At 50.1% G+C, this 24,807-nt stretch overlaps 12 protein-coding genes across 12 annotated transcripts; 5 read left to right on the forward strand and 7 right to left on the reverse strand.

Moving 5' to 3' along the window:
• Positions 1–734: 734 nt before the first annotated feature.
• On the reverse strand, positions 735–3,254 carry BDR25DRAFT_392369 (uncharacterized protein; the record flags this gene model as incomplete). Its single annotated transcript, XM_033698202.1, has 5 exons — positions 2,911–3,254; positions 1,969–2,857; positions 1,368–1,678; positions 840–1,315; positions 735–801 (listed from the first exon to the last, which is right to left on the reverse strand). Exons 2-5 carry the CDS (start codon positions 2,840–2,842, stop codon positions 735–737), a joined length of 1,728 nt encoding a protein of 575 aa, XP_033549874.1. The 5' UTR covers positions 2,843–2,857; positions 2,911–3,254.
• A 638-nt stretch (positions 3,255–3,892) lies between these two features.
• BDR25DRAFT_127894 (phospho-2-dehydro-3-deoxyheptonate aldolase-like protein) lies at positions 3,893–5,349 on the reverse strand. The gene is made up of 2 exons (XM_033683788.1): positions 4,265–5,349; positions 3,893–4,214 (listed from the first exon to the last, which is right to left on the reverse strand). Exons 1-2 carry the CDS (start codon positions 5,106–5,108, stop codon positions 3,934–3,936), a joined length of 1,125 nt encoding a protein of 374 aa, XP_033549875.1. The 5' UTR covers positions 5,109–5,349; the 3' UTR covers positions 3,893–3,933.
• Positions 5,350–6,142: 793 nt separating this feature from the next.
• Positions 6,143–7,947, forward strand: BDR25DRAFT_282220 (uncharacterized protein). The gene is made up of 2 exons (XM_033687953.1): positions 6,143–6,657; positions 6,715–7,947. Exons 1-2 carry the CDS (start codon positions 6,586–6,588, stop codon positions 7,591–7,593), a joined length of 951 nt encoding a protein of 316 aa, XP_033549876.1. The 5' UTR covers positions 6,143–6,585; the 3' UTR covers positions 7,594–7,947.
• Positions 7,948–8,781: 834 nt separating this feature from the next.
• On the forward strand, positions 8,782–9,309 carry BDR25DRAFT_352515 (uncharacterized protein; the record flags this gene model as incomplete). Its single annotated transcript, XM_033695023.1, has 3 exons — positions 8,782–9,074; positions 9,113–9,222; positions 9,254–9,309. The coding sequence occupies 3 exons, from the start codon at positions 8,782–8,784 to the stop codon at positions 9,307–9,309; spliced, it is 459 nt and encodes a 152-aa protein (XP_033549877.1).
• Positions 9,310–9,345: 36 nt separating this feature from the next.
• On the reverse strand, positions 9,346–10,408 carry BDR25DRAFT_352516 (uncharacterized protein; the record flags this gene model as incomplete). The annotated part of the gene is made up of 8 exons (XM_033695024.1): positions 9,346–9,455; positions 9,532–9,547; positions 9,585–9,600; positions 9,674–9,791; positions 9,850–9,922; positions 10,024–10,151; positions 10,211–10,280; positions 10,382–10,408. The coding sequence occupies 8 exons, from the start codon at positions 10,406–10,408 to the stop codon at positions 9,346–9,348; spliced, it is 558 nt and encodes a 185-aa protein (XP_033549878.1).
• Positions 10,409–10,731: 323 nt separating this feature from the next.
• BDR25DRAFT_332737 (uncharacterized protein) lies at positions 10,732–11,897 on the reverse strand (the record flags this gene model as incomplete). Its single annotated transcript, XM_033692777.1, has 2 exons — positions 11,718–11,897; positions 10,732–11,642 (listed from the first exon to the last, which is right to left on the reverse strand). The coding sequence occupies exons 1-2, from the start codon at positions 11,863–11,865 to the stop codon at positions 10,732–10,734; spliced, it is 1,059 nt and encodes a 352-aa protein (XP_033549879.1). The 5' UTR covers positions 11,866–11,897.
• A 271-nt stretch (positions 11,898–12,168) lies between these two features.
• Positions 12,169–15,525, reverse strand: BDR25DRAFT_257139 (tyrosine-protein phosphatase non-receptor type 6). The gene is made up of 2 exons (XM_033686462.1): positions 13,426–15,525; positions 12,169–13,373 (listed from the first exon to the last, which is right to left on the reverse strand). Exons 1-2 carry the CDS (start codon positions 15,175–15,177, stop codon positions 12,522–12,524), a joined length of 2,604 nt encoding a protein of 867 aa, XP_033549880.1. The 5' UTR covers positions 15,178–15,525; the 3' UTR covers positions 12,169–12,521.
• A 979-nt stretch (positions 15,526–16,504) lies between these two features.
• BDR25DRAFT_257141 (actin-like ATPase domain-containing protein) lies at positions 16,505–19,179 on the reverse strand. The gene is made up of 4 exons (XM_033686463.1): positions 18,938–19,179; positions 18,557–18,877; positions 17,548–18,485; positions 16,505–17,492 (listed from the first exon to the last, which is right to left on the reverse strand). Exons 1-4 carry the CDS (start codon positions 19,101–19,103, stop codon positions 16,680–16,682), a joined length of 2,238 nt encoding a protein of 745 aa, XP_033549881.1. The 5' UTR covers positions 19,104–19,179; the 3' UTR covers positions 16,505–16,679.
• A 249-nt stretch (positions 19,180–19,428) lies between these two features.
• BDR25DRAFT_302069 (DASH complex, subunit Dad4) lies at positions 19,429–20,037 on the reverse strand. Its single transcript, XM_033689715.1, has 4 exons — positions 20,004–20,037; positions 19,891–19,947; positions 19,709–19,838; positions 19,429–19,652 (listed from the first exon to the last, which is right to left on the reverse strand). The coding sequence occupies exons 1-4, from the start codon at positions 20,004–20,006 to the stop codon at positions 19,624–19,626; spliced, it is 219 nt and encodes a 72-aa protein (XP_033549882.1). The 5' UTR covers positions 20,007–20,037; the 3' UTR covers positions 19,429–19,623.
• A 264-nt stretch (positions 20,038–20,301) lies between these two features.
• BDR25DRAFT_218066 (uncharacterized protein) lies at positions 20,302–20,892 on the forward strand (the record flags this gene model as incomplete). The annotated part of the gene is made up of 1 exon (XM_033684918.1): positions 20,302–20,892. The coding sequence occupies one exon, from the start codon at positions 20,302–20,304 to the stop codon at positions 20,890–20,892; it is 591 nt and encodes a 196-aa protein (XP_033549883.1).
• A 791-nt stretch (positions 20,893–21,683) lies between these two features.
• On the forward strand, positions 21,684–22,367 carry BDR25DRAFT_218341 (Got1-domain-containing protein; the record flags this gene model as incomplete). Its single annotated transcript, XM_033684929.1, has 5 exons — positions 21,684–21,714; positions 21,777–21,803; positions 21,865–21,913; positions 21,962–21,977; positions 22,071–22,367. 5 exons carry the CDS (start codon positions 21,684–21,686, stop codon positions 22,365–22,367), a joined length of 420 nt encoding a protein of 139 aa, XP_033549884.1.
• Positions 22,368–22,573: 206 nt separating this feature from the next.
• On the forward strand, positions 22,574–24,803 carry BDR25DRAFT_352522 (uncharacterized protein; the record flags this gene model as incomplete). The annotated part of the gene is made up of 15 exons (XM_033695025.1): positions 22,574–22,591; positions 22,624–22,668; positions 22,732–22,853; positions 22,892–23,123; positions 23,148–23,220; positions 23,265–23,442; positions 23,492–23,611; positions 23,685–23,734; positions 23,784–23,815; positions 23,883–23,908; positions 23,987–24,141; positions 24,187–24,340; positions 24,415–24,441; positions 24,568–24,684; positions 24,740–24,803. The coding sequence occupies 15 exons, from the start codon at positions 22,574–22,576 to the stop codon at positions 24,801–24,803; spliced, it is 1,413 nt and encodes a 470-aa protein (XP_033549885.1).
• Between the last annotated feature and the right edge of the window lie 4 nt (positions 24,804–24,807).

Here is a 24,807-nt window from a genome sequence, read left to right on the forward strand (position 1 = left end):
AAAGGAGTTTGGGTTTTGGTTACAAGTATTTAATGGTTTCGCCTCTTTGGGTTCTTGTACTTCCCTAGCGTATTAGATAAGATAGCCTTGATATCACGCATCGTTCTGTGCCGTAACTACCGTACTCTCCTATACCCTCCAAGTATACATACAACTGTAGATCCTCGACACCCCATCTTCCCACTCAAACCGAATTCCAGAATCATACAATCTCTATCTATCACACTCTACCAATTTGTCCATCTAGTGGGTTTACAAACCAAGATATGAAAAGTGTACATCTCTCTCTCCCCCGGGGGATATCAAAGCCAGTCCACATGTAGTGGGATCTATTCGCATCTTATTCTTCGTACTATTCCTCATTCGAACGAACTTAATTCTACACAGCATAGCACTGCATAACAAGGCAAAATAGAAGAACAAAGGAAGGATAAAGGGGGGATCTAATCCAATGCAATACCAAATTTATAAAATTAGGGTGGAAAGTTTCCAAGACGTGATAAATCTGTCCAGCGCATGCTACCTACCATGTGTACGAATCTTCCACCATTGTTACGCTATTCAGCTGCAATACGTGCATAAACGATATAGATGCCTCCAATGCGAGCCTTGATCGCCAACTGCCACTCATATACCAGATACCAGACGCCTCGCTTAAATTCCAATTCCAAAAAGATAATCCCATGGACAAATAGCTATCCCCTCCATAGATATCTAAATCCTCCGGTCCCACTTCAACAAAACCCCAACAAGCAAAACCTCACTCCAAAACCCCTTCCCCTCTCACTCCCCTTGCCAAAACTCCCACCCCCCACCTCACAAGCCCCCTCTCTGTCCACCCCCACAACTCATCCTCACATCTCCACTCCAATCCATACACTACGCCCAAACTCGGCAACTCTACTGGCTCCAACACCACACACTCCTTCTCAAACCTCATATTCCTGTAAAACTGCCACCCGCAGCCCTCAATAAATGCATAATCCCCCGGCACCCCTTCCTGACCCGCAAGACTGTATTCCGGGTCTAGAAAGGCTTGTGGATCCATGGACCAGATTTTGACAGTCTTCCAAGAGGCGATTGCGATGCGGTGGGCGCGGGGCGAGACGGCGAGACGAAGGCCTAGAGTGGAAAGGTTGTGGAGGTCGGGCAGGCCGGCGAGGCAGGCGACGAAGACGTGGTGGAGAGTGTGATAGTCGCGTTCTGGGTTGAAGTGTTTGCAGGTGCTGGGATAGTGGATGGCTTTGAGGAGGAAGGCGCCAGTGCGGGAAGCCAGGCCGAAGGATTCGTCGCGAGAGATCATTAGTTCGAGGGCCTGGAGGGGGAAGTTAGGTTGAGAGTTGAGATTTGAGGCAATGGTAGCTTACCGTGTTCACGCATGTTGGCTCGCCGTCGTTGAGGTCCTTTTCTTTGATTCGATGGTGGTGGTGGTGCGCGATGACCTTCCCGAGTGATTGTTTCGGAAAAACTTCGACAACGTCAGGGAGATACGTATCCCGGCGTTCAATCCTCTCGCCCAGGTTTTGCAGCCTCGGAATGGTCCACTGAGGTATAGGATAAGCTGCTGGATACAGGTGTGCATATTTATTTTCGTGGATGGTTACTCCAGTGATACGTTCGTTGGGAAACTGGATCCCTGGACCCAAGGTCTCGGTATCCTCCTCTAACGTGTGCGTCTCTGCTGTGGCGGTTAGTCGTTTTTTGAAGCGGGCAAAGCCTTGCAGTAGGAATAAAGGGGCACTGCAACTTAGTGCACTCCCTGGAGCATAAACAGGAGCGAACCCTTTTCGCGTTTATAAAATCGAAGGGAACGGCACAATGAAGCATACTTGCATCGTGGTCCAGGACTCGGATCATGTTTTGGGTGAACGTGTCAAGATGAGACATAATTTAACGTAATACAGGAACAGGAACAGGAACAAGAACCAAAAAGAAAATAAGAAGGTCATAGAGAAAGGCAAGCCATACCTGCTGTAATCTCATCCGTCACATTACGATATATAACGACATTGTGTCCAAATCCTGCACCGAAATCCCGGTATACTATCACCGGACTACCCTCACCGGAAACCGCCATAGCAATTGGCTGTGAGTGGGCTCGAACTTCAAAAGTGTCTGCCACCATCGGGCCAAAGTCATCATCAAGCCTGAAGACAATGACCTTCATCCAATCCGAAGTATATGGAGAATCCTTCCAGAACGCTCGATATAAGACGGCCACCCGCGGTAGTGTGTCGACTTCGTATATTGCGTCGAAGACAGCGACTTTGATAATCTCATATTGAACCGGTAGGTTGCCCGGTACAGGGAAGTATTCGGGTAGACAATGTGAGGAGATGACGTGGGTCAACACGGGACGGTGTTCCTTAGCTTTGTTGGGCTCCAAAGAGTAGATATTGATTGTCGCTTCGTCCGAGAGAACTTCGAGGAAGCCCAAGTCGTTGACAAAAGCATTCTCAAGCGACGAGCCCTCCTCATCCGCCATACTGGAGGTGATTTTGCTAGCCCTTCTATCTGCGCGCCGAGAAGTGCGCCAGACGTAGGTATCTGCCATCCACGATACCCCATTTGTTAGGTGTTGGGCGGCCCGTTTCCCAAACACCTTCATGAGAGCCTCAGCATTATTGTTCTGCCGCAATCGAGGATTCCTGGGCCCGGGAATGCGGTCGAGATGATCTAACAACAGACTAGTTGAGTTGAGAGCATGGGAGCGGAATAGCTTGCTCGTCAGAAGACACATGTAGAAGGACTCAGGGTCCAAGGTGTGTAGTATCTCCCTTAGGAGCTCTGCGGGGAGTTCAAGGAGCTTATTGGCCATAGGAGGTGGGGGAAGTTGAAGCATTTCGAAAATTTAAACCTATCCAGAACCACATAAGCATACTTTCAGTGATCAAGATGTTGCAAGCATACCAAATATAGTAGAGACGTCAAATGCGACCGGCAGGGGGGAGAATAGGAACCGAGCAGGGAGCTCTTGCAGTATCTAACTATACAATTACCAGTTTCTCTATGGGTTATGCGATGCTGCCATAAATTGGGAGGCACAATAGTATATTTGGTAGTTAAAGTGAGTGACTAAGGGTGGTGGTGAAGGACTGTGTTGGTGGAGAATAGGCTGCAAGCCTTCTGGGCACGACTCATATTTTGAGGCGGGCTTAAGAAGGAGTAAGCAATCTCAGGCACAAGAGCAATAGAGCCGCAAGCCGAGAACCTCCGCAGCTGAAAGGGTGAACTACTGAAAGCCTAGGTCTATTGACTTCCGATGGGGTGGGAGAGGGGAGCGGGCGTGCCAGGCAGAGCTGTACGATTATGCCCCCGCGTTTTGGAGCCTCAGGCACTCATATCCGGGCCTGCTTTGCTGCGATTGGCTAAAAAATCACCTTCAACCATCTCGAATCTATAAACTAGCGAAGCTCTATTGAACTGGCACCGACAACCGAAGAAGTGACACGTCCTGCCCTGCCATGCTAGAATTAAAATCAAATACAAAGGATGCACGTCATGCCCATAACCTTGGAACCAACAATATCCTTACCAATTATGCAGTACTCAACAATATTCAATTGATGGCATCTACACAGGACCTCTCTGCTGTTGCCGCCTCGCGTCCCTGGTCCGAATTGTAGCGATTTCCAACACGTGCACTCGCGTGGCATTATTAAAGAATATGCATTGCTTTCATTGTACCTAGTGAGATGCTAATAGATCTGAGTAGCAACAGGAGCTGGTATCGAACACCTATTCCCATGCTTCACCATACCCATTTACCATTACCATATGACTCATATCACAAAAGCCGCAAACTTTTCATCTTAATGCAAAAAACCAAGCATGCCGTGGTCGACATGTAGCTTCTGCCCTCTCTTTCAGTTGATGTGAGCTTCAACGCCTCGATGGTCCTGTCAACGCTTGAGAGCTCCCAGCGAGGTGAGGTCAGTTTGGCCCATTCGCGGTTCCGTTCTTTGATCTCCGCTCCGCAACAGCGGCAGCGAGTTCCTCGAGCACGGTAACCGTCGACTCCCAATCTATGCAAGCATCGGTGATGGAAACACCCTTTTTCAATCCGCTGGGTCCTTCGGCGGGGACTTTCTGGTTGCCCTCGTTGATGTTTGATTCGATCATGACACCGATGATTCCAGTCTCGCCTTCGCGGACCTGATCAGCGACGCACTTTGCAACGAGGGGCTGGTTTCGATGGTCCTTGTTCGAGTTGCCTGAGCTCCATCAGCATCCACGAGTCAACAGTACGTTTTGAGAAGCATACCATGTGAGCAGTCCACCATCATGACCTCCCTCTGGCCCTTCTTCCTCAAGGCCTCTCTTACAGCCTTGATGCTCTCCTTGTCGTAGTTGGTTCCCTTGGTTCCACCACGGAGAATGACAAAGCAGTGTTCGTTACCAGTTGTGCGCGTGATAGCCGCAAGGCCCTGCTTCGTTACTCCCATGAAGTGATGCTTGGCTGCGGCAGCTCCGATAGCGTCAACGGCTACCGTTAGACCACCATCTGTGCCATTCTTGAAACCAATTGGGAAAGACAGGCCAGAGGCCAATTCACGATGCAATTGCGATTCCGTGGTTCGCGCGCCAATAGCCCCGAGGGAGATTAGGTCGGCAAGGAACTGTGGGGAGATGGTGTCTAACATCTCACTGGCAATAGGCATACCCAATGATGTAAGATCACAGAAGAGCTTGCGGGAGATTCTGAGACCCTTGTTGATTTGGAAGGTTTCGTCAATGTCTGGGTCATTGATAAGGCCTTTCCAGCCAACTGTTGTCCTAGGTTTCTCGAGGTAGGCACGCATGATGATCACAAGTTCCTTGTTCAGCTTGTCGGCGGTGGTCTTTAAGCGCTGGCAGTACTCGAGGGCTGTAGCGGGGTCATGGAGCGAGCAGGGCCCAACCATGACAAGCAGACGGTCGTCCTTCTGGGTGACGATCTGGATGGCATCTTGGCGACCCTGGATGACTGTTTCTTCGGCGTTGGGAGGAATTGGGATCTCAGAGGAGAGGAGCGCCGGGGGGATCAATGGGTCGTAGCCGAGAACTAAAACAGGGAATGTCAGTGGTGAAAGACGAATTGGCCGAGTATGAGGACTTGCTTCGCACATCGTCGCTGACGTGTTTGGATTCAAGCGCAGGCATCTTTACTACGATGGACGAGTCTTAGAGGAACGTATGTGTGTGTGTGTGTGTGTGTGTGTGTGTGTGTGTGGGTTGGTGGGTGTGAGAGTGAGTGGGTGTGAGAGTGAGAGTGAGTGGGGGTGTGGGTGTGAGTGTGTGTGTGTGAATGTGAGTGAGTGTGCGAGTGTGAGTGTGAGAGTGCAAGTGTGTGATTGTGGGTGTGATTGTGGGTGTGGGTGTGGGTGTGTGTTTGGGTGAGTGGGTGTGTTTAAAGGCGGAGGATTTAGGAATAACGGAAGACTAGAAGAGGGGGAAGGATCCTTCCTATAAAACCCCAGGGCCGGAGTCAGAGGACGGACGGTGACGGATTTAAGCAATTGGCAGTTGCGGTCTGTCTTACTGAGCTTTTTGTTACGCCACGGAGAGTGAGGGGTACAGCTCCAACAGGAGCTCGAATTGCGCACCAAGGTTAACGCACGAGGTCAATTAGAGAGCGAATACTGGGGTATGGCGAATTTTGGGGAGTGAGAAGTGTCTCGACGCGAGAGGCGTAAAGAGCAAAGGTGAAGAGGGTGTGGTGGGGCGAACGAGTTTGATAGAGTCATTCACTCGAATAATTTTTATAAAGTGTCCCTTGCACAGGCGCGGCTAGCGGCCCGCCTCTCACCGCAACACATCCCACTGATCCACGTTCTTGGGAGCGCCAAACCATGAACTCACCCCTCCGAAATCCGCCGCCAGACGCCGCCAGACCCTGCTGTACCTCCCTGCTGTACCTCCCTGCTGTACCTCCGGAGCTGGTAGTCCTCACCATTAACTCACCATTTTGAGTGAGCATTCATGCACCTTGCAACGAAACCTAATAGCAAGGCCGCTATCATATTACTTTACCTAAGCCCGTATTCGGCACCCAGGCACCGAGGCTCCCAGGCTCCCAGGCTCCCAGGCTCCCAGGCTCCTGCCCTTAATCTGCCCTGAATCTGCCCCTCGTCGTCCCTCCACCAAGCAGGCCCTGCGCCCCCTCCCCAGCTGCGGCCCCCCTGCTACTATGGCCGCAAATCATCCTCCCCAGCCACACCTCCAACCTTCGTTCCGCTGCTCCCCTCGTGCCCTGATCATCTCGCGAGGGGATAGCATCACCACAAAGGGCAGGCCGGCGTCGCAGTAAAGCTTGTCGCGCGCTCAAGCCTTTGAGTGGTTCGTCGTCTAGGCGTCAAAGTCGCTGCATCCGAGCCCATCTGAAACACTCCAGACGTCTCTTCTGGCGGCTTCCCCTGATCCGCCACCCCTCCTCCATTTGGTACAAAACACATGCCGCACCCAAAAACACCACGCCCTTCTCTTATCGAATCTTCCACCAATCTCCCAGACGATCCCGCTCACTGCTGCATATAGCCTGTTCGCCTTGTTGACCACGCTTCCCCCATCACTCCTCCGTCGCTGCATTAAGAGATAGAATAAACAATGTTGGCGTTTCAGCCCATGAAGCGCGCCCGCGAGAACGACTCGGACTCTGATGACGAGAGGCACATCAAAGTGCGTCGTGCTTGTCATCTGCCTGTGCATGAGTCCCCAACACTAACGTCATGACAGAAAACTCGCCCATGGAACATCCGGGCACACAGCAATGGCCGCGCACATTTCCCATCGCCCTCAAGTCTGCCCCTACGCCACTCGTTCACTCCGTCTCCTCCATGTTCCACTCCAGACTTCGAGGAAATTACTCCAGCACCCTCGGAGGCCAGCGAGGCCAACTCCCCAGCCCCCCCGCAAGAAGACCGCATCATCTTTTCGTCCCCACATGACGGAATGGACATGGACCTGGACCTGACAATGGACGACGACGACTTCGACATCATCGGCAGCCAACCGCCAGATTCCCCGCTCGTCCCCTTCGCCCTGCGGCCCGCAAAACTCAATCCCCAAATAATCGCCGACTCTGCTTCAAACAACACAGGGCGCATACCGACTCCAATCTACCCCAACTTCCACACACCCCGCGGTCCAATGAGCATAGCAGGAATGGCCGGCTTCAACTATCCCAACAGCGGCATGGCCGGCGGCTTCACCAGCGACAACACCTATCTCGGCGTCCCACCAGTCCCGATCCAGCAACCCCCAGCCTCGCGAAAGAACTCCAGAGATCACGACCAAGACCGCAGCCGCCGAATGCCATCTCCCATCTCCGAAGACGAAGACATCCCCGATACGCCCACCGCACTCACGCAATCCCAGCTCTCGAGATTGACTGTAACGTCCCACAACCCGCCCTCCGAACACATGGATGTAGAGGGGAATACTGCCCACGGTGGCAAGGACGGGCCACCACCAGGCGTCGTTACAACACCGAGTCGCGGGCGCAAGAGAAGCGGAGCTTTCACTGGGAAAGGGCGGTTTAGCATGGGGTATCGTGAGGATTGCGAGAAGTGCAAAGCCAAGGTTCCCGGGCATTATTCGCATTTCCTGCCATGACATTTGCGCTTCTATATCATGGGGCCTCTGCTCTAAGAAAGGGCTTAAGCAATGCATGCTCAATATTCGCCATGTTTAGAGAAAAAGGTCCTTTGGCAGGGACACGCGTGGGTTCAACTGGCTCGATTTTTGGGGCGAGAATGGTTATGGGGTCTGGCGTTGTGGTCCACTGGTTTAGCGATGATTTCGATGAATAGAAGAGGGGTTTATGATCATTCTCAGCACCCACTAGGCCTATACCTATGCAGTATCATAAAGCATGTTCCACTATCTGTTCACCCATTTGAATATTTTGCAACTAAAGAGTCTATTCCCCTTCCCTCTTCTAGCCCCTACAATTTCTGCTTTCCTCCTAAACAATATTAAGCTAGCTTAGATACCTCCATATCTGGAGGGCTTTGGCTCCGAAAATGCAGGACTTTAAGCCAGCAATTTCGTGAGCCCGGAAAATCATAGATCTGCAGTCGACCCATGCTCAATATATCTCTATTAATCACTGTATAATCCTCATTAACTATCAGAAGCTTCCCATGTTCTGGTTTTATTTTTTTTATTTTACTCTGAGCCTTGCAACCTTCATCCCCTCCTTTTCTGCCTGCTCTCTCCTATGCATGGCAGATCTGTGCCCATTACCCTGTTATACCATTCCTCAACGTCAGTACGAAGGCAATTGTAGCCGCACAATGCCCCCAGTCTGCAATATGCTGATGGAAGATTTCAGGCGTCATTCTCCGTCTCTGGTGGATTCACCTCCTACTTTGTTACTTTTATTCCGAATCCTCGACGCTATCACTCCCATGACCTTGCGATGACTTCGAGAACAGCGCTCCTAGAATTCGCTAAAGCTCAATCTCCATGTCGCTCCAGAACTGACCCGAGCGGTCACGTCTATGTCACACACCGAAACCTGTCCAATCAATAAAATGCATCATCAAGGATGATACCGCCTTTTCTTGACTACACCTCAACGGGTTCCAGAGTCGAATCTCCCAAGGCTGAAGACAGTAGGCGCTCCAATTCTAAAGAAGTTGGTCACTCTAGAGTATTGGCGCATCCAATGATAGATGGAATAGTGGGCATAGTCCTACCGACATTGGTCCTTCTTTTGGTGGTTTAGGGGACATCGTATTTACTCTTCATTCGCAGACAAAGAACGCTAACTCTATAAAAAGAATCCAATTGCTTTGAATGATTGATCTGCAGGCAATTCTTGCTGTAGGCTACCATACCTACACCCACAAGCTCGCGTTGTCTGATATGGCCCCGATGATCCAATTGGGGTTTCTAGTGATCCTATCACACAACGCAGTCAGAAGCGCAGACACATTTCTAATGGTGACGACAGTCGATACGAGTCGGATAGAATTTTATCGGTCTCCGTTCATCCCGCAGGGGCAGGCAAATTTGAACTTAACAAATGAAATGATTATTTTGTGCTCCGCTTCCATCAAGGATACTCTACGATGTACTAACTACCCTTCGTAACGTGGAGATCTTTCCTTCTGCAAGAACTGCATAGCTCGAAATTCGATGATATTTTCATCTCAACAGCTACGAAGACTACGTCCTACGGCCCTTCGAAAACGCTGGGTAGGGTTGGGCTGGAGTTCTGGAAGTTCAAAACACTAGGTGCTTGCTTAGAGGGGCGATCACCGTGAAGTAATCTATGAAGATACACTATCTTTTTGCATCTCAGGTGCTATCTTCTGTGATTGATCCGCTCTCTGTCGCGAGACTTCTGCTTCTTCCCCGCTAGCATTGAGTAGCTTGACGACCATCTTGTCGTTCGAGACTTGAATGTTGTTGAACAGCTGGCTTCAAGTCAGCGCGGAGCTCCCGAATGTAGTACAGCGGAGATTGGGCTCACCAAAGCTAATATGTTCTAGGTCTTAAGGTGTAATCCTTGTATCTTCAAGCTAGCCTAGCTCGGAGCCATACCTGTGAAGGTGAGCAGCTACCACCCGCTTAAGGACCCTCTATACCATTCTCACTAATCTTTTGTTAAATCTCGAAGCTCCCCAACAACACTTCCCTCGGCTCTAGCTGCGTAAATTTCCCCAACTAGGTTCTATCTTCATACTTAGTGGTTATGGTATTCTTAGCCCCCACATTCTCAAGAAACGGAACACAGCAAAGAATGCCTCTAAGATTGTTGCGCATGAAATTGCTACTGCAAGCCAACAAGTTAATATGATTGTCTACATTCACAGAATCAATATTCTACCTTACAATACTAATAAAGTCTCGAAAGAGCACCAATACAATACAGGTGAGGTCCCATACAGTCCCCCATATCACCGACTCCTTTCTTAGAAACCATGAAGTAATTCTACGCAGTTAACGCCTCAAATACTGAAACCCTACTCCACTTAGCTACTTAAGTACTCTACCATAAAGGCCTTGTAGTACACCTACTGCCTTTTCACAAACCCACGTAAAAAGGGTTATCAGCCATCGATCTCGCACACTGAGGCTGCGACAGGGGACATGAATATCGCAGCGAACAGGAAGCACGTCCGGTTTGCTCACCACATGAATTCGGCCGGCCTGCAAGCCTGCTCCGAAAAGCGGAGCATCGTTCTAATTCCAAAAAAAAAAAAAAAAAACCAGAACTGACCACTCAAGAAGAACGTCATCATTAGCCGTGAAACCGAAAAAAAATTGAAAAATTTGTAAGCCCACCTACGCTAGGAACAAAGTGTCCGCCTAGGTACTAGCTCCTACAATTGTTATTACTGCGGGGTTGAACATCCTCTCCCTATGCTACCCTTTCTAATTACTAGATGACCCCTTGAGACATAAAACCATACTCCATATACAGTTGTAGGGATTAACAAGCCCTTCTAAGCAAGCTAAGAATCATTCAAGTCCAATAAAAATCAATAGGGATATAAAGCCCAGAAAATACGAAGACTAGAAATGCGTACTAGTGTATTCAGGAGCCTCTTTAAAGTCACCAACTCCCAAGGTCCATATCTCGTTATAATTGACATAAAATACATGATATCAGTACGTGGGTATTTCTTGCACTGAAAGCATCCATCAAAGCCAAAATCACAGGTGTTATACAGCCCTTGAATGAAACTCCACTTTACATGTTCAAAAAAAAGGTTCCCAACATCTCCAAGACTCCCTATTTTACTCCTCCTCGTCTTCATCCTCATCGCCCCCGTCCTCCCCCACTCCCACCGCTGAACTTGAGCTCCTCCCACCATTTCCACCCCCCCTCCTTGCACCCGTACTCCCAACAACCACCCTCTCCCCCACAAAAACATCCCCCGTCCACTCTACCTTACAAACCGGACATTTCCCCCTCCCACCCCTTTGATTCTGCCCCCTAAAAAACTGCTGCGTACAATGGTCATGCAACCGACAGCCACACGCCCTATCCGCACACCTCTGCCCGACCGTCACAATTTCTCTACAACCTTCGCAATCCTTGACGCGGATTAGGGGTTCGTCGTCTGGGTCGTCTGGGTCCGCGGGCTCGTTGTATGTTTCTTTGAGGTAGGTGCGGAGTTCGATGAAAGCGCGTGGCGCAAGGGAATAGTACTGTGCGCGGGACAAGTGGAGGAAGGACTGGGAGAGGAGTTCAGAGAGGACGCGATCAGCCTCGGATATCGTTAAACTTTTCGCATTAGCGGTTTCCAGGGTATTGTTATCACCATCGCCATCGCCGTCACCGTTTTCGTTGCCGTTGACCTGGCTTTCTCTTACTCCTGATCCGCGAGAGCGAGACACTTTTGCGAGATTCGACGCCTGCATCTTGCTGACCGCCATAATCTCCCTATTCCGCGTATTATACGTTTCGAACATTGCATCTAGAATCCGCTTTATGTACGAGATTTCATCAGGCGAGAATGTTGTCGCGAGTTGTGTTAAAGCATCCGATGTTGTGTTTACGAGCGCGTAAATGAGCGTGCGGTCGGTTTGGGAACGTGTAGATCGGATCTCGTAGTCTAGCGCAGAGAGCCGTGTGTTGATGGTTGTAATGGTGGAGGAGATGTCGGCGGGCGTGACGTCGCCTTCTAGCATTGGGCGGCGAGGATCTATTGGCTTTATTAGAGGACGTTATAGCCTTGGGTAGAGGATATTGGGGACGTTGGGAGGGAGTGAAGGTGTACCATGTGCGCTATGCACCGCTGCGAGGACGGGTTTGATTTCGTCTACGGTCATGACTGGTCTTGAGAGGAAGGCTTGCAGAAAGGCGCGATGGGCATTGTTGTAGCCAGTTTCAACAGTTAATTCGGCGTGGAAATCGTCGCGAGACATTGCGGAGATTGTGGGGGGGGGGGGGATATTTTGTTCGGAGTGAAGAGTGGTTGTGGGGTTGAAGCGACACGGGTAAGTTTGGGGAAACACGAACGCGTTTACACGTGACCAGGCTCCAGTCTTTAGCCCCATGCATGCAGAGGGTAGAAGCTATACTCGTGGACTCGGGCTTGCGGATATCTAGTAGTAATGCCCTTATAGTATTCAGCAGTCACCCTAGCTCAGGTAGGAATTCACATCACCAGACCATCACCTGAGGTATCCCCGCCACGGAAGTCCCTTAGTAAATCCCTAAGTAAATTCGACAATAAAAACTAGAATTGGCTACAGCAAAGAATACTCAAGAGCCTTGAATGCTCCACCAAGATGCCAAACCCATACCCAAACCTATGTTCTGGCCCCGAGTCCCCGGATGCTGCGTGTATCTGAATGTGTACTCTAAGTGTTGTCGTAATCAACGCCTCCCAATGAGCCAAATAAATGACATCAACACGCCTATTGCCCAATGATGATGATGACGCTGCTGCTAATACGCCCTCCCCCCTAGGTTTTCGCCGACCATCCCGCCCATGTAACCGTTAGCCGTCTGTGTTCAATAGTGAATGCCTATGGACGCTCCAACCCCGCTCCAAAACCATCATCCAACGACAAACAATCTACGCCGATTTCGGATGCTGCTCAACAAGCCACTCCAAAACACTCTCATAGCAAAGCACGAATTGCCGCAAACTCTGTACCATGCTCAGCCTCTGCAACCTAAATTCCTCAACCGTCTGCTCGATCAAATCCAGATCATCACTGACCGCCCAGTTCCCCTCCACTTTCTCGTCCTTGAAGAATGGGCTTTCTTGGCTCCGACTTTGGCTTGATGAACCCGGCAATGGCTCCATCTCCATCGATGTACCCTGTCGGAGATTTCGAGCTTGACGTTGTCGTTTCAGCATATCGATGACTGAGTCAACGGTGCAGAATGTCCCAGTTCGACCACATCCCGCGGAGCAGTGAACCAAGACTGGACGGCCGTTTGGAGGATCCGGACGAGATGGGTGACCGCCGTTTACTTGTCTCACGACCGCATCGCATTGTTCAATTAGACCCAACAGGTGTGCGGGGTGAGCGGGAGCGCCGAAGTCAGGCCAACTAGAGTATTGCAGCTGCGTTATTTCTCGCATCCGCTGGAATGGCTCGTTAGAGTTGGAGAGGGTGAATTTCCTAACGATAACATAAGGCTGGTCGGAGTTAGGAGAAGAATTGTTTGGTTCTCTTGACAGATTCGCCGGCTTGGGTGGGTTAGTGGCGCGACGCTGGCCCAAGGCTGGCCGATCTCTGTGCCGATGGATTCTTAAAGGCTCGAGAGAAGCGCGGCGTTCACCGAGTGCGTTGAGCTGCATGTGCCCGTACTGTTTGTTACACCAGTAGTTATGCGCCTTGACTTGGCCGCCTTCTTGCTCCGCGGTTAGCATAACGATGACACGCACATCTTGCTGCCAAACGACGTTCCAGAAGTCCTGTGGAGTATTAGCCCAAGTTCATATTACCTGCGAGAATGGGATTACTTACATTGAACGTTGCAGGGAGCGGTCCTTGCGTGGCAATGTAGCGCTTGTTGGATCGCGCAGTTTGAACATAATTCGCATTGACGTAGTCACACCCGCCGTCTGCAACACCTTCTAATTTGACCCGGGTGTGTTCATATGGCCAAATACTGTTGTAGCGGTTCTTAGAACCCTTCTCTATCCCGGCGATCTGAACAGATCTAGTAGATTCTGATCCTGTAGCCGGAGAGCCAAAGACAACTTTACTAGATAATGCTTCTTGCATCCGTTTCTGCTCGCGCTTCTCAATCTGCAGGAATTTGTCCGATACAAGCCTGCCATTATCCATTTCGTTCACTGCGTGCCGCAGCCACGAGGGAAGATCTTCTTCTATTTGATTTGTCATGGTTGCTGGATGTTTGAGAGACAATTGACCAACACCTCCAATCAAGTCCATATTCTGGCGAATGTTTCCAAAGAACGGATTCGCGGCGTTTTGAGTTGCTGGCATAGGACACCCTCCAATAACGGGAGCTACAGAAGGCAAACTTGAATCGAGGTGGAGGGAAGCAGACATCGGGCTGTTGGTTGAGTTGTGAGCTATCCACGAGGGAAACTTCTCCGAGAACTCTGAGAATCCGCCTCGAATAATATATGAGCCACCCGCCCATCCTTCGTTCGTGAACTTCTTCAGGGTGTTTATGCAAGTGGCAGCGTCCTTCATCTGTGAGGAACTGGCGTCATAAACGATTATGTATTTGCTACTCCTCCACCCTTCAAACTTCTCTCTGTGGTCCTCCTCTTTGAAGGTTTCCGCCAGTTTTTTTACATTAAAAGAGGCTCTCTTTAGTAAGGTGGTGGGTATGCACAAGCTCAATGCGCCTACAATTCGGGACTTTGCGTGCTGAGTTGATACACGGAGGTCGAGGAGCAATACTTCCTCTGCAGCGGATTCGAGAATATTCACAACGTGTTGTGGTGTCGTCATCACCGGGCCATCTGTTTTGCTTTCGTTCTCTAAGCTCGCAGGTAATGTTTCAGCTCTGTGGTGGGACACGGGGAAGGAGTGGGTAGCTGGTTGAGCGGGTAGGGAAGGTCGAAGATTCCTGCCTTCTACGAATTCCGCCAGTTCATCTGACCGGTCGAGGAAGCTTGCAGGTGAATTCCTCCGTGGACGCTCTGGGAAAAGCGAAGACTCGGTCGACAGAAGCCTTTTGGGCGACCGAGGCTTGATAAGGCCTTCAGAGCCATCGGATTTAGTTCGATTAGAGTAGTCAATGGAATTCGTAGAAGGCACTGTAGAATTAGGGCTGGGGAGCTTGGCATATCCAAAAACGGGTCCAGTCGGCGCCGCTGAAGTGGCTGGTCTGGCACCAAAATCCAAAAGGTTACCTAACGCGAAGGCCTTACTGTTTCCAGACTGTCTCCTAAACTGGTCAAATTCAAGATTCTGGTCGGCTGGAATAACTCGGGGAGATGTAGCTGCTATAGAGCGCACATTAGATGACGGCGGACTCCAGTTGCCGCGGAGGTGCTGAGCTGCGCTGGACGAGAAACAGTCGGCGTTCGCGTCAACCGCCAACCCAAAGTAATTGGGGCTTGGAGTGCGAGGATCATGAAGAACAAGGCTGGTGGCCTTGCCCTCGTTGAGGCGGCGAGGGGTGAGGGGTGGTGCAGCGGCTGGCGTACGGGAGGCACTGGGCCTCGATTTATGGGTGCGAGACTGTGAGGGGTGCTCCCTCAGTCTCGGGGAGAGGACAGGCGTCGACATTGTCATACTCCCTTAAAGAGCGATGTTGGCGGATGTGAAGCCAGCAAAGGCTGGAGCGAAAATATAGGATATGAGGACATGAAAGTGGATAGAGGTTGTGTGGCGGCGGTGTCGAGGATTATGAGGAAGTGATGTGAGAGGCAAGGGCGGAGACTGCTGTGCCAGACGGTTGAAAGAAGCTGAGGAATATGATGTCACTGGGGCGGGAAAAGGGCGATGACAAAACGTTACGAGGAGCAACGACAACGGCAAGACGACTCCGGCGGACAAATCTGCTGAGGAATGTTCACGAAGTCGTTTGTTTAACGACGACCGAGAACGAGGGCCAGCTGGACGTCTCGTGTGAAGAGTGACCCAAGGGTGGTCTGATGGGGCTGATGGGAGCCGGCGACAGATCAAGTTTTCGGCATCGCGCCAAGCTATGCAGGAGATGCAGGGTCTTGGTCCCTGAAGTATAAGCGAAGGTCTCTCCCGTGACCGAGATAGGGCTGAGAGCAGCACAGCAGTGCGGACTGAGGAAGAGAGACGAGGAAGGAGATGCAGATGGTCGTGAGGGTTGCACGCCGTATCGAGACTATTATGGCACATTATTGAGTGCGAGACGGATCGCCTTCCAACAAGAATCTGTAACAGCTACAGCTACTGGACGGCCGGTCTGGACTCAGACAATCCATATTGCATCTGCAACATATCTTCGGGCTCGCTCTGGACTAAGTCAGGTGCACCGAAAGTACCAGGCATCAACGGCCCATTATCGCATCCTCCAGCAAATGACCAAGGGAGTAACAAACCCATCATCCCAGTTTCTCCTCGGAAGCCAGCTTTCTTCTTCGCAGAGCTTACCGCTTGGAGGCCCCCGCCAGGCTGCCAGAAGACCGTGAGGCTGGACACTAGGACTAATAAAGCGCTAGCCCAATGCACACCAAGATCAGCAAATTTTAGTGCTCTGAGAGTGCGGGATCAGCCAAACTCATCCTTCGGTTCTGAGGCGGCTCGACCTCACATCTGGCACCTGCATGGATGGACAACTGAAATCCCATACTCAACAGCTGCCGCAGTCTCACCTCCGAGGAAACTCTTAACCCCGCGAATCTCGAATGGAGAAACTGCCAGGAGTTTGCGCTAGGTAACCACTGATTGCCGATCAGGGTGAGTAATGATGAAAATATATCTCTGATACGAGGCTAGAATCTTGTGCGTGGTCGAACGTGGTCGAAACGACACTAAATTTGTCACTGAAAAGTCGTTCACTCAATCTTGAAGTCAAGGCTTACATATTCACTCAACAGCAACGCACAACTACTAGATTCGGAATAATGAATTCCCATCTACCAGGCATTCGAGGAAGCTATCAAGAAATGGTAGAAATACTGCTACTTTTCGGTCTTTAAGCCTCGAGGATCCCACATATCATACGCCTGCTACCTCTAATCCCAGTACCAAACGCCTGCGCTATCGTCACCTTCCTAGAATACTATCTTCAATATATCCACATCCTTGTGCAGTCATCACAGATACGCATTTCCCAACTCATGCTCTTTCAGATATTCGCCGCCCTTCTCCATAAACTCGGCTCTCGTCACAAAATGTGGTCGACTCTCCTGCTTCCCCGCCCACTTCGCTGCGCCCCTCCAAGCATCTAGGACGCAATCCTTTGCTCGCCGGACTTTCAGTGGGAGTTCTGCAGGTAGCACAGCACGCAGTTCGTTAGATAATCGCTCTTCGAAGCCTTGAAATAATGTGTTACCGCCCGTGAGGAAAATATCTTTTAGTACGTCATTTCTATACGGAGAGTCTGAAAGCCGCTCTGCGAGGATACCAGCAGCGATCTCAACAATGCCCGCTTGATCGAGGCCAGCGATAGAGGGCTGGAAGACCACTTCTGGGACGCGGATGCGTTCGACGTTGAGGTGGATTTGATTCGCTTCTTTCTGGCTCTCTGGGTCGTAGGCATATGGGCCGTGCAGAAATGCGTGCAGAATACTCTTAGTCCAATCGGTTTGGGCTTCACGGGTGCTCTCCTCGGTGAAGTGAGGATCATGCTTTAGGAGCTGAGCTTCAATGTTCTTGAGCTCTTTGTTAAGATCTTCGTCTTCTTCGTCATCGCTTTGCTCGCCAGTTGCAATCGTCCGATAGACACCCCAGTCCGCATCATCGGCGCCAAATGTGTCGTCATCGCCACCACCACGCCGCCGCTTTTTAGATGGGTTGTCCGAAGCGAGGTTAGCAATGGACTTCATACGCATTTGGTTGGCGAGTGATTTGCGGTTTCCTAGTTCGGCTTTGAGCCGTTCCTTGTCTTTCATCTTCTGGATTATTGCCTATTGTGGAGTCAGCGCATTAGCCATAAGCAATATTCGAGGGAAATAAACTTACTTGACGCGCCATTCGGTTCTCCTGAACCCATCCGTCCAAGTCGTTCTCACGGCGTTCGTCATCGAGGCGCTGTTCCTCTGCTAACCGTGCCTTCTCTTTCTCTTTCTCTACTTTGGCACGTTGCCGTGCGTCGTAATTAGACTTCATCAATCTCTGCTGCCTCTTTTGCTTGAGACCTTCTTCGTCAAGCTGGTCGTCTGGAGTATCCAACAATGGGAAGGTGGGTGGCTCATTCTGCTCCTCCTCCTCGTCGCCTACATCCTTATTCCTAGCTTTCTTGATAGATTTTTCAAGTTCTTTTACCCGCTTATCGAGTTGAATCTCCTCGTCAAAGTCGTTAGACTCCAACAGCCGCTTGCCCTCCTTCTTGTTCAATGTCTGAAGCTGTTGTTGAAGCTGCTGGTAATATTCTAATTCCTCCTCTTTCTTCTTCAGCTTATCTAGTCGCATCTTAGCGGCTTGGGCCTGCAGTCTGCGGCCACTCTCTTTCCGCTTTTCAGCCGCAAGAGCGAGTTCCTCTTCAGTTTTCTGCACAACGACCTGTTCGGTATATGGAAATTGGACGATGTGGTCCCGGTCTTCGAGCCCAGTCCAGTCGAGGAAGTGGCTGAGTTCGCCTTCATAATTCTGGCTTACATAACAGTGTTCTCTAACCAGGTCTTCAGCTTGCGGGTCGCTAATTTTGCCAGGGAATGAAGGGTATTTTAGCTTTAGAAGTTTCAGTAGGTATTCGGCGGATTGGAAACGGCCCCAGTTGAGTCGGGTGGTCTGGGAAAGGAGTGCTTTGGAGTCGACTACAGGTATTAAGTGTGTAGATGTGAAAGACGAAGAGACGACAAGTCCGTGGTGACCGCCGTTATAGGAGTATGAGAAGAGGGAGTCAATCCCATAGGCGACAGAAGGGGCTCCGTAACATTCGAAGAGGATTTCTGACATTGCTGTAATATCAAACTGTTAGCATAGACTAGTAGCCAAAATCATCCCTCTAAATAGCGAAGGTTGAACGCACTCTTCCGTGTATATCCTAGATTTGCGACTGGCTCTGTCATCACGATTGGTCGGTCAATTCCCCCGCCGGCGCCATCTACACCCAACTTTAGGAAGCAGTAATCCATAACCCCTTCAAAACAATCCCAGTTGTTCACAATATTGCTCCCGGGCTCATATACATTCTTCGCTTGGCCGCGCGCTGTACCATCAGAGTAGACATCCGAACCGACGAATGTGAAAGTACGCATAAGCTTGCGGTCGCGGTATCGAGCCATGAGCGGAGGAAGGGACAGTCTGGGTTTTTCATCGAAGGACCAGCCTGCGCGAACAGCCGATGAGCCTGCGAAGACTGTTAAAAGAGCACATTGAAATTCGAGCGTAACAAGGCAGCGCTACTCACCATTGTCAATGACGATCGCCGTTTCACGGTTGCTCCGCGCGTAGCCCTCGGTGTCAATCGGTTTAAAGCCCTCGAAAGGCGGGTCGTTCACGCGCCATATCCTCGGTGGAGGTTTAGGTGAGTTGCAGCTGGAGGGCAATACATCGGTGGTTGCGGAGGGCGCCATGTTGAAGGTAGTCTGTATATATAAGGAAAGCTGCGCACAGTGTGGTCATTTCATGGCGCAAGAAGTTTTAGTGACAAGGAATTTAGCATGGCGTGGGGCTTCCTCAACACCGTGCAATTGTTCGTTCTAAGCTCCGACCAGTCGACGCAGATGGCCCAAGCACCCTTCCCAAACGGGTGTTCACGACTTCACCAAAGTGGTGAACATCCGTGAATTGGATCCGTGACACTTTTTGCTATAAAATTCAAGGCAGTGGTCGCAATTTAGGTGCAAGCAAATAGGACATAATCGTTCCATCGTTACATTAGATATTCCATAACGATCCCCTCTATTGGCACACCAAGCGCCATAATTCAACAAGAGAGTGCCCAGTGCACTAAAGTAGAGCACAGTCACACTGTAAGAGCCTCTTGAAGGAGGGTACCACTGTTGTTCTAGAGGAAATCTATTCTTTCCAACCATCACGTGATTCCGGGCGTCAATATCCCAATACAGCACGCAACTCCATCCACCTATCTTCTCATGACGGATCTTTGAGACCATTCGTAGCTAACCTAACATCAACAGCTGCCCAGATTTGATGTGATTTTGGGGCTCCTAGGTACCTTCGAGATGGAACAAGACATTCGACTGATAATTCTTGAACATTTGCGCCACCAGCTCGACGTCCATATTCTGGATGTTGATCTCTTGCAAATTCTTGTTGAGCATCATGATCGCTTCGTTGAGTTTCTCCTATAATTAATATCAGCATAAGTACAAAGAAGCTCAATATATCCTGACTAACCACATTGACTATGATTCGGGAGAGCAAGAGACTCTGCTGGTGCTCGTGTGGACTTTCCTAGAAGTATGTGAGATTCTCGCGCCTCCAAATCTATAAGGGGAATTTATACTTACCATAGTTGCGATTATCGATTGTAGGGTGTTGATGCGACGCGTTTCTAGTGGAGCAGTTCTCGACCAAAACTGTATATTGTTGCCAAGAACAATCCAATGCATGCCTGTGCGCCTAACCATTTCACCCTGACATCCCTCTTAACCAGAGCTTCTAGCCACCTCACCAACCTGCTTGTTTCGGGCATAGCCACTCACCAAAATCTGATTTGCTCAAGAAAGCAGGCGCCATCGCTTCCTTTGTGTATCCCCAACTTGCCGCTTCGCTTCAATTCGGTCACGCTCTTTCCCACCCTTCACCATGGCCCCAATCACCACAGCCTCGGATGAAACCACGCATCAAGCCTTGCTAGACAAGCTCGATATTTACGCAATCCCAAAGCCGTTTCGCAATCCGCACTGGAAGCCGCCTCAACGCCGCAACAAGAATGTGAAACAGATCATCGCGGATGCTACACGCAAAGAAGCATCAGTCATGGCGACCCAGAACAACAGCGGCGTCTCCACACCCATTCTCCCACACTCCGACGCTGTCACTGGTGGCGCCACCACACCCATCAACAACACTCACCGACCTCCCAATATTGCGCAGGCTGCACAGAGCCTGAGCACCCTCGTGCTTGAGAGGAACAGTAGGGCTGCGGTGTACTCGGGGACGGGGATCGGCAATGGCCCTGCAGCTACCTACACGAATATTGAGTCGGCACCGAGCTTCCATCCAAGCAGCCAAAGGAGATACTGTGATATCACCGGTCTGCCTGCTCCGTACACAGATCCAAAAACGAGGTTGAGATATCACAACAAGGAGGTCTTTGCGGGTATCAGGGTAATGCCACAGAATGTCACTGAAGGATACTTAGCAGCAAGAGGGGCGCACACCGTTTTGAAATGAGTGAGGGCGTAAGTTTTCGAGACCACGAGAGTGGCCATGGAATCACTTGCAGAATATTTGTCAATGAGCCCCACCATTAGAAAATGGTGCAGAGAACACAGAGAGTATAGAGAGGGGGCTGGAGAGGAGGCTCCGTCGACCTATGCTCGATGCTCATGAACATGAAAGAACGAGCACGTGGAGTGATGAGAATATGTACGACCAACAAAGTCAAGCATCATCCACCCACCTTGCCCCTTTCGAAGCAAGGCTCAAGAAGACGCTCCGGCTTAATCGTGATCTTAGATTATTCTTCGCCCATGAGACGGGATACCAGGAGCTTGGAGGAGCAGTCCTAGTTACGGCATATGGATATGCTGTGGTCAGGGCGTTGGTCTACTCTGCCTTCTTTTCGAAGTGCTAGATTTTGAGAAGCTTAGGGAGAATTACATCAATAGATCCTGACCACCGCGGATGCATTCACCAGTGAAATTCGTCTTGTTGAGTCTCGAATGGGTGTTTGGTGCAGCTCCCTGAAATTCAACAAAATTCTGCGAACTCCCACTGAACGGATAGGAATCGGGATCGGGACTAAATTTCACCGATGCCGAACTTCAAGCGGATGCCCCGTCTTCAGCAACTTGACACGAGACAAAAAGTAATCCAACAATCCCGCAAACCTCGCAGATGCCAGATTTTGCTTGAGACTAGGCAACAACTCTCTGCAGTAGATACTACTCCGTCCCTGCATGATCACACTTCCTCTGTCTATCCTCTCAATTTTAAGACAATACTGTTTCACAAACTTCGCGATGCCGACAATGTGGCTTTCAGATTCCCAGAGTAAGCGTATTCGCTCCCTCAGATGAAAACTTTCGACTGACCTTGGGTTTTCCTGTCTGTAGAGATTGGAGTCGCCTTCTGTTCAGGGGGTAGGTACGCACAATGAGTCCGAGATAGCGTGGGAATGAAAGATGATTGATGCGGTGACAGGCGGCTTCTTTCTGCTAGGAGGTGTGATGATGTTCTTTGATCGCGCAATGTCGGTCTTCTCCCATCCATTCCCTCCACATCTCTAACCTTTGACCAGGCTGGCAATGGGAAACGTAAATGCCTCTCCTCACCTACCCTCCGGCCCTGCTCAGCCCTTCTCAGCCCTCCCAGCACATCCACATCCATCCTGACAAAGAAACCTTCAGATCCTTTTCATAATCGGCCTAACCCTCATAATCGGCTTCCAAAAAACTGCGCTCTTCTTCGCCCGCCGTCAGAAATGGAAAGGCACTGCTGCGTTCATCGCCGGGATTGCGCTCATTCTGCTCCGCTGGCCATTCTTCGGGTTCCTGATCGAGTTATACGGCATCCTCGTACTGTTCGGCGATTTCTTCGCAACGATTGGGGGGTTCGTGGGGAATGTACCAGTTGTGGGTCCGTATATTGCGCAGGCGTTGGAGAAGATTAGTGGGGGCAGGAGGAATGCTGAACTACCTGTTTAATGCTCGCGGAAGGGAAGAAGTGAGGAATTCGGAGATTCAAGAGAATGTGTACTATACTCCTGAGCAGGCGTTTATGACATGGATTCCAGCCCATCCAGCTGCGGGTGTGGCACTGGGTTGCAAATTGGAGTTTGGTGATGGGTACTAAAGCGTTGCGCCCTCTAGAGGTCATTTAACTGGCTAATGGTCCTTGAATCATTGAATCAATGGCACTTTTCCGGATAGTCTGGTATACAAAAGTATGTGGTGAGAGTAGCGAAATATTCCTTTTTCTAGGTGTTCTATCATCCGGGCCAAGCGAGTATCCGACCGCGAAGCAATACTAGCATAATAAGGAATTCCTAGCGGAGAGATTTGAGATCAGGAGATCGAATCTCCCAACTCGTATGGCGAGAACGGCCATATGGCCTTCGAAGTTGGCCGATTCGATGTCTACGCTCTTAAACCGAGGAGCCATCAAGTGGAAGATCTGCAGAAGAGTGTCCAGTTTCACGGAGAAAATCCGTGAGAGTGCAGGAATGCAGAACTGATATTGGGGCGGACGTATTGTCTTCTCCTATTGGATCGGCACCGGCCTTCACCAGCACCTCCGCAATTTCGAGGGAGCCGTTTCTAGTCGCGCTGGTCCGGGGGCTCCGTGCCGGAATGCCACACGGCAGGTCCAGGAACGTTTTGGATATCAAAGTAACTTGGATAATTTCAGCTCAACGCAACGTAACGAATCTGATTTCACGGCTTGAGAGAGCGGCTGTCCTGGTGGATTTTCCATCTAAAATGTAGCTCAAAGTTCCTGGTTTGGCCTTTCGACGAATTAGAAAGCCCTCAATAGACTTAAAGTCCTCTGAGCCGACTGGTCTGATACCGGAGTCTATAAGAGGCAAGATTCCCCTGCTTCAGGAAAGAGCTACGTACAAGAGAAGGATGGCTTCGAGCTATCCCGCGTTAGAAATTTCAAAGAGGTATATGAAGATTTTCAACAGTATCCGCATAATGACGAACACACGCCAGCTAGAGAGCCAACTCTGAATTGTTTTCTATCCCAGGCTCGTGAGGATTTGCGCCGAGATGAAGAAGTGTCTCGACTACCCTAGAAATCTTCAAATGGACGGTACGGTGAAACGAAGCTCCACACCGAAACCTCGAGCTTCAGTAGTGCGAATACCCGGCCTCGAAACCCTTCTGCTGAAGGCGACACATATTGGCCTGTTCGCTTCCGCCCTCTTCGGCTATGCTAAACAGGATGAGTGAACGCAATTCTGAGAAACTGTACTTTATCCTAGTTCTAGCACAACTCCGTCTCGCACGCCATTGCCCTAGCTACCAAAGAGTACAGGTCACTACGTTCTACGAGTGGAACCACTTCATCCGTGTATGGGCAAAAATTATCTAAGTCTGCTCTTACTGATTGAAGCTCAGTGAGCGACCTAAAACCTCATAGAATACTTGTGGTGCGTGTTGTACTGCACACACAACCATTCGTCGATCGAGCACTACTGATTGGGATGAGTGTCTTAGCTTTATCAAGAAACGACACTCTTGAAGTCTTCTTCTTAGTAAGGAGGAAATGCTAGTTACACAGCCTTATCTCTTACTAACGTCTATCCCTGGGTCGCGCAAAGCCACCGTGCCGCAAAATGTGAGGGGTACTTTGACTTCACACCACTCAAACTCTGCACACACTCTAATACTTATTATATTTTCGCATTACACATGTACTATGGGCGATTCCACACATGCATGCACCTTTTCGCCCAAAAATTACCATCGCTTCGTCGTCGCCACGCCTAATTAGTAGAAGGCTCTTTTTGTCGCAAAACAGACTTCTCCCGCTACAGCACTATTATCACGCTCTTACTGCTACTAAAACTTATAGAATGGTTCTATCTAAGCCTACGAACTTCACTACAGTGTTTAAAAGCTAGCATCTGCATTGTGGCTACTATCGCATGGAGATTCATGCAAGGTCGCCACTTGTGTTGGTACCTTTAATAAAAGTAATTATTAATATAGGCATGTGCGAAACAATCCCCACATCTCACGTAACCAGCACTGTAATTTACGCGGTCAAAAATTTGTCCTGTTAGATATTACTCATCACCATGCTTACACACCTCTGCCCTTCCGCTTTGGCACTAGCTTGATACCCTATAATTAAAGCAGCATCAATTTCCTATCTCCATATTCTCCATCTGCCATTGAGTCAATGCTTCAAGCGACGACTCTGTGTCTGGGTGATGACCCCCCAGGATCCGTTTGCGCAGCTGAAAGCATGTTTCCATCAAGGAGATGGCCTCCTTATTATGCTTTTGGGACTTGAGTGTGAACGCAAGATTGCCGATAGCGTTCAAAGTGCTTGGGTGATCCTCCCCAAGCACCCTCTTGAACGTCTCCATCACTTCCACTTCCAGCTCTTCGGCCTCCTTCCACCGGCCTTGATTCC

The sequence above is a fragment of the Lindgomyces ingoldianus genome (genome assembly GCF_010093535.1).
Source record: "Lindgomyces ingoldianus strain ATCC 200398 unplaced genomic scaffold BDR25scaffold_9, whole genome shotgun sequence".
Lineage (NCBI taxonomy): Eukaryota > Fungi > Ascomycota > Dothideomycetes > Pleosporales > Lindgomycetaceae > Lindgomyces > Lindgomyces ingoldianus.

Coding starts and splice junctions, on each gene's coding strand:
- BDR25DRAFT_127894 (XM_033683788.1), bottom strand. CDS start 5,108: ATGTGCGAAGCAAGTCCTCATACTCGGCCAATTCGTCTTTCACCACTG. Junction 4,215..4,264: donor GATGGTGGACTGCTCACATG/GTATGCTTCTCA, acceptor GATGGAGCTCAG/GCAACTCGAACAAGGACCAT.
- BDR25DRAFT_282220 (XM_033687953.1), top strand. CDS start 6,586: ATGTTGGCGTTTCAGCCCATGAAGCGCGCCCGCGAGAACGACTCGGAC. Junction 6,658..6,714: donor ATGACGAGAGGCACATCAAA/GTGCGTCGTGCT, acceptor ACGTCATGACAG/AAAACTCGCCCATGGAACAT.
- BDR25DRAFT_257139 (XM_033686462.1), bottom strand. CDS start 15,177: ATGACAATGTCGACGCCTGTCCTCTCCCCGAGACTGAGGGAGCACCCC. Junction 13,374..13,425: donor CGCTCCCTGCAACGTTCAAT/GTAAGTAATCCC, acceptor AATACTCCACAG/GACTTCTGGAACGTCGTTTG.
- BDR25DRAFT_257141 (XM_033686463.1), bottom strand. CDS start 19,103: ATGGCGCCCTCCGCAACCACCGATGTATTGCCCTCCAGCTGCAACTCA. Junction 18,878..18,937: donor GGCGATCGTCATTGACAATG/GTGAGTAGCGCT, acceptor CAGTCTTCGCAG/GCTCATCGGCTGTTCGCGCA. Junction 17,493..17,547: donor AGAACCGAATGGCGCGTCAA/GTAAGTTTATTT, acceptor ACTCCACAATAG/GCAATAATCCAGAAGATGAA.
- BDR25DRAFT_302069 (XM_033689715.1), bottom strand. Junction 19,839..19,890: donor CCCGAATCATAGTCAATGTG/GTTAGTCAGGAT, acceptor TATTAATTATAG/GAGAAACTCAACGAAGCGAT. Junction 19,653..19,708: donor TGTCTTGTTCCATCTCGAAG/GTACCTAGGAGC, acceptor ATGTTAGGTTAG/CTACGAATGGTCTCAAAGAT.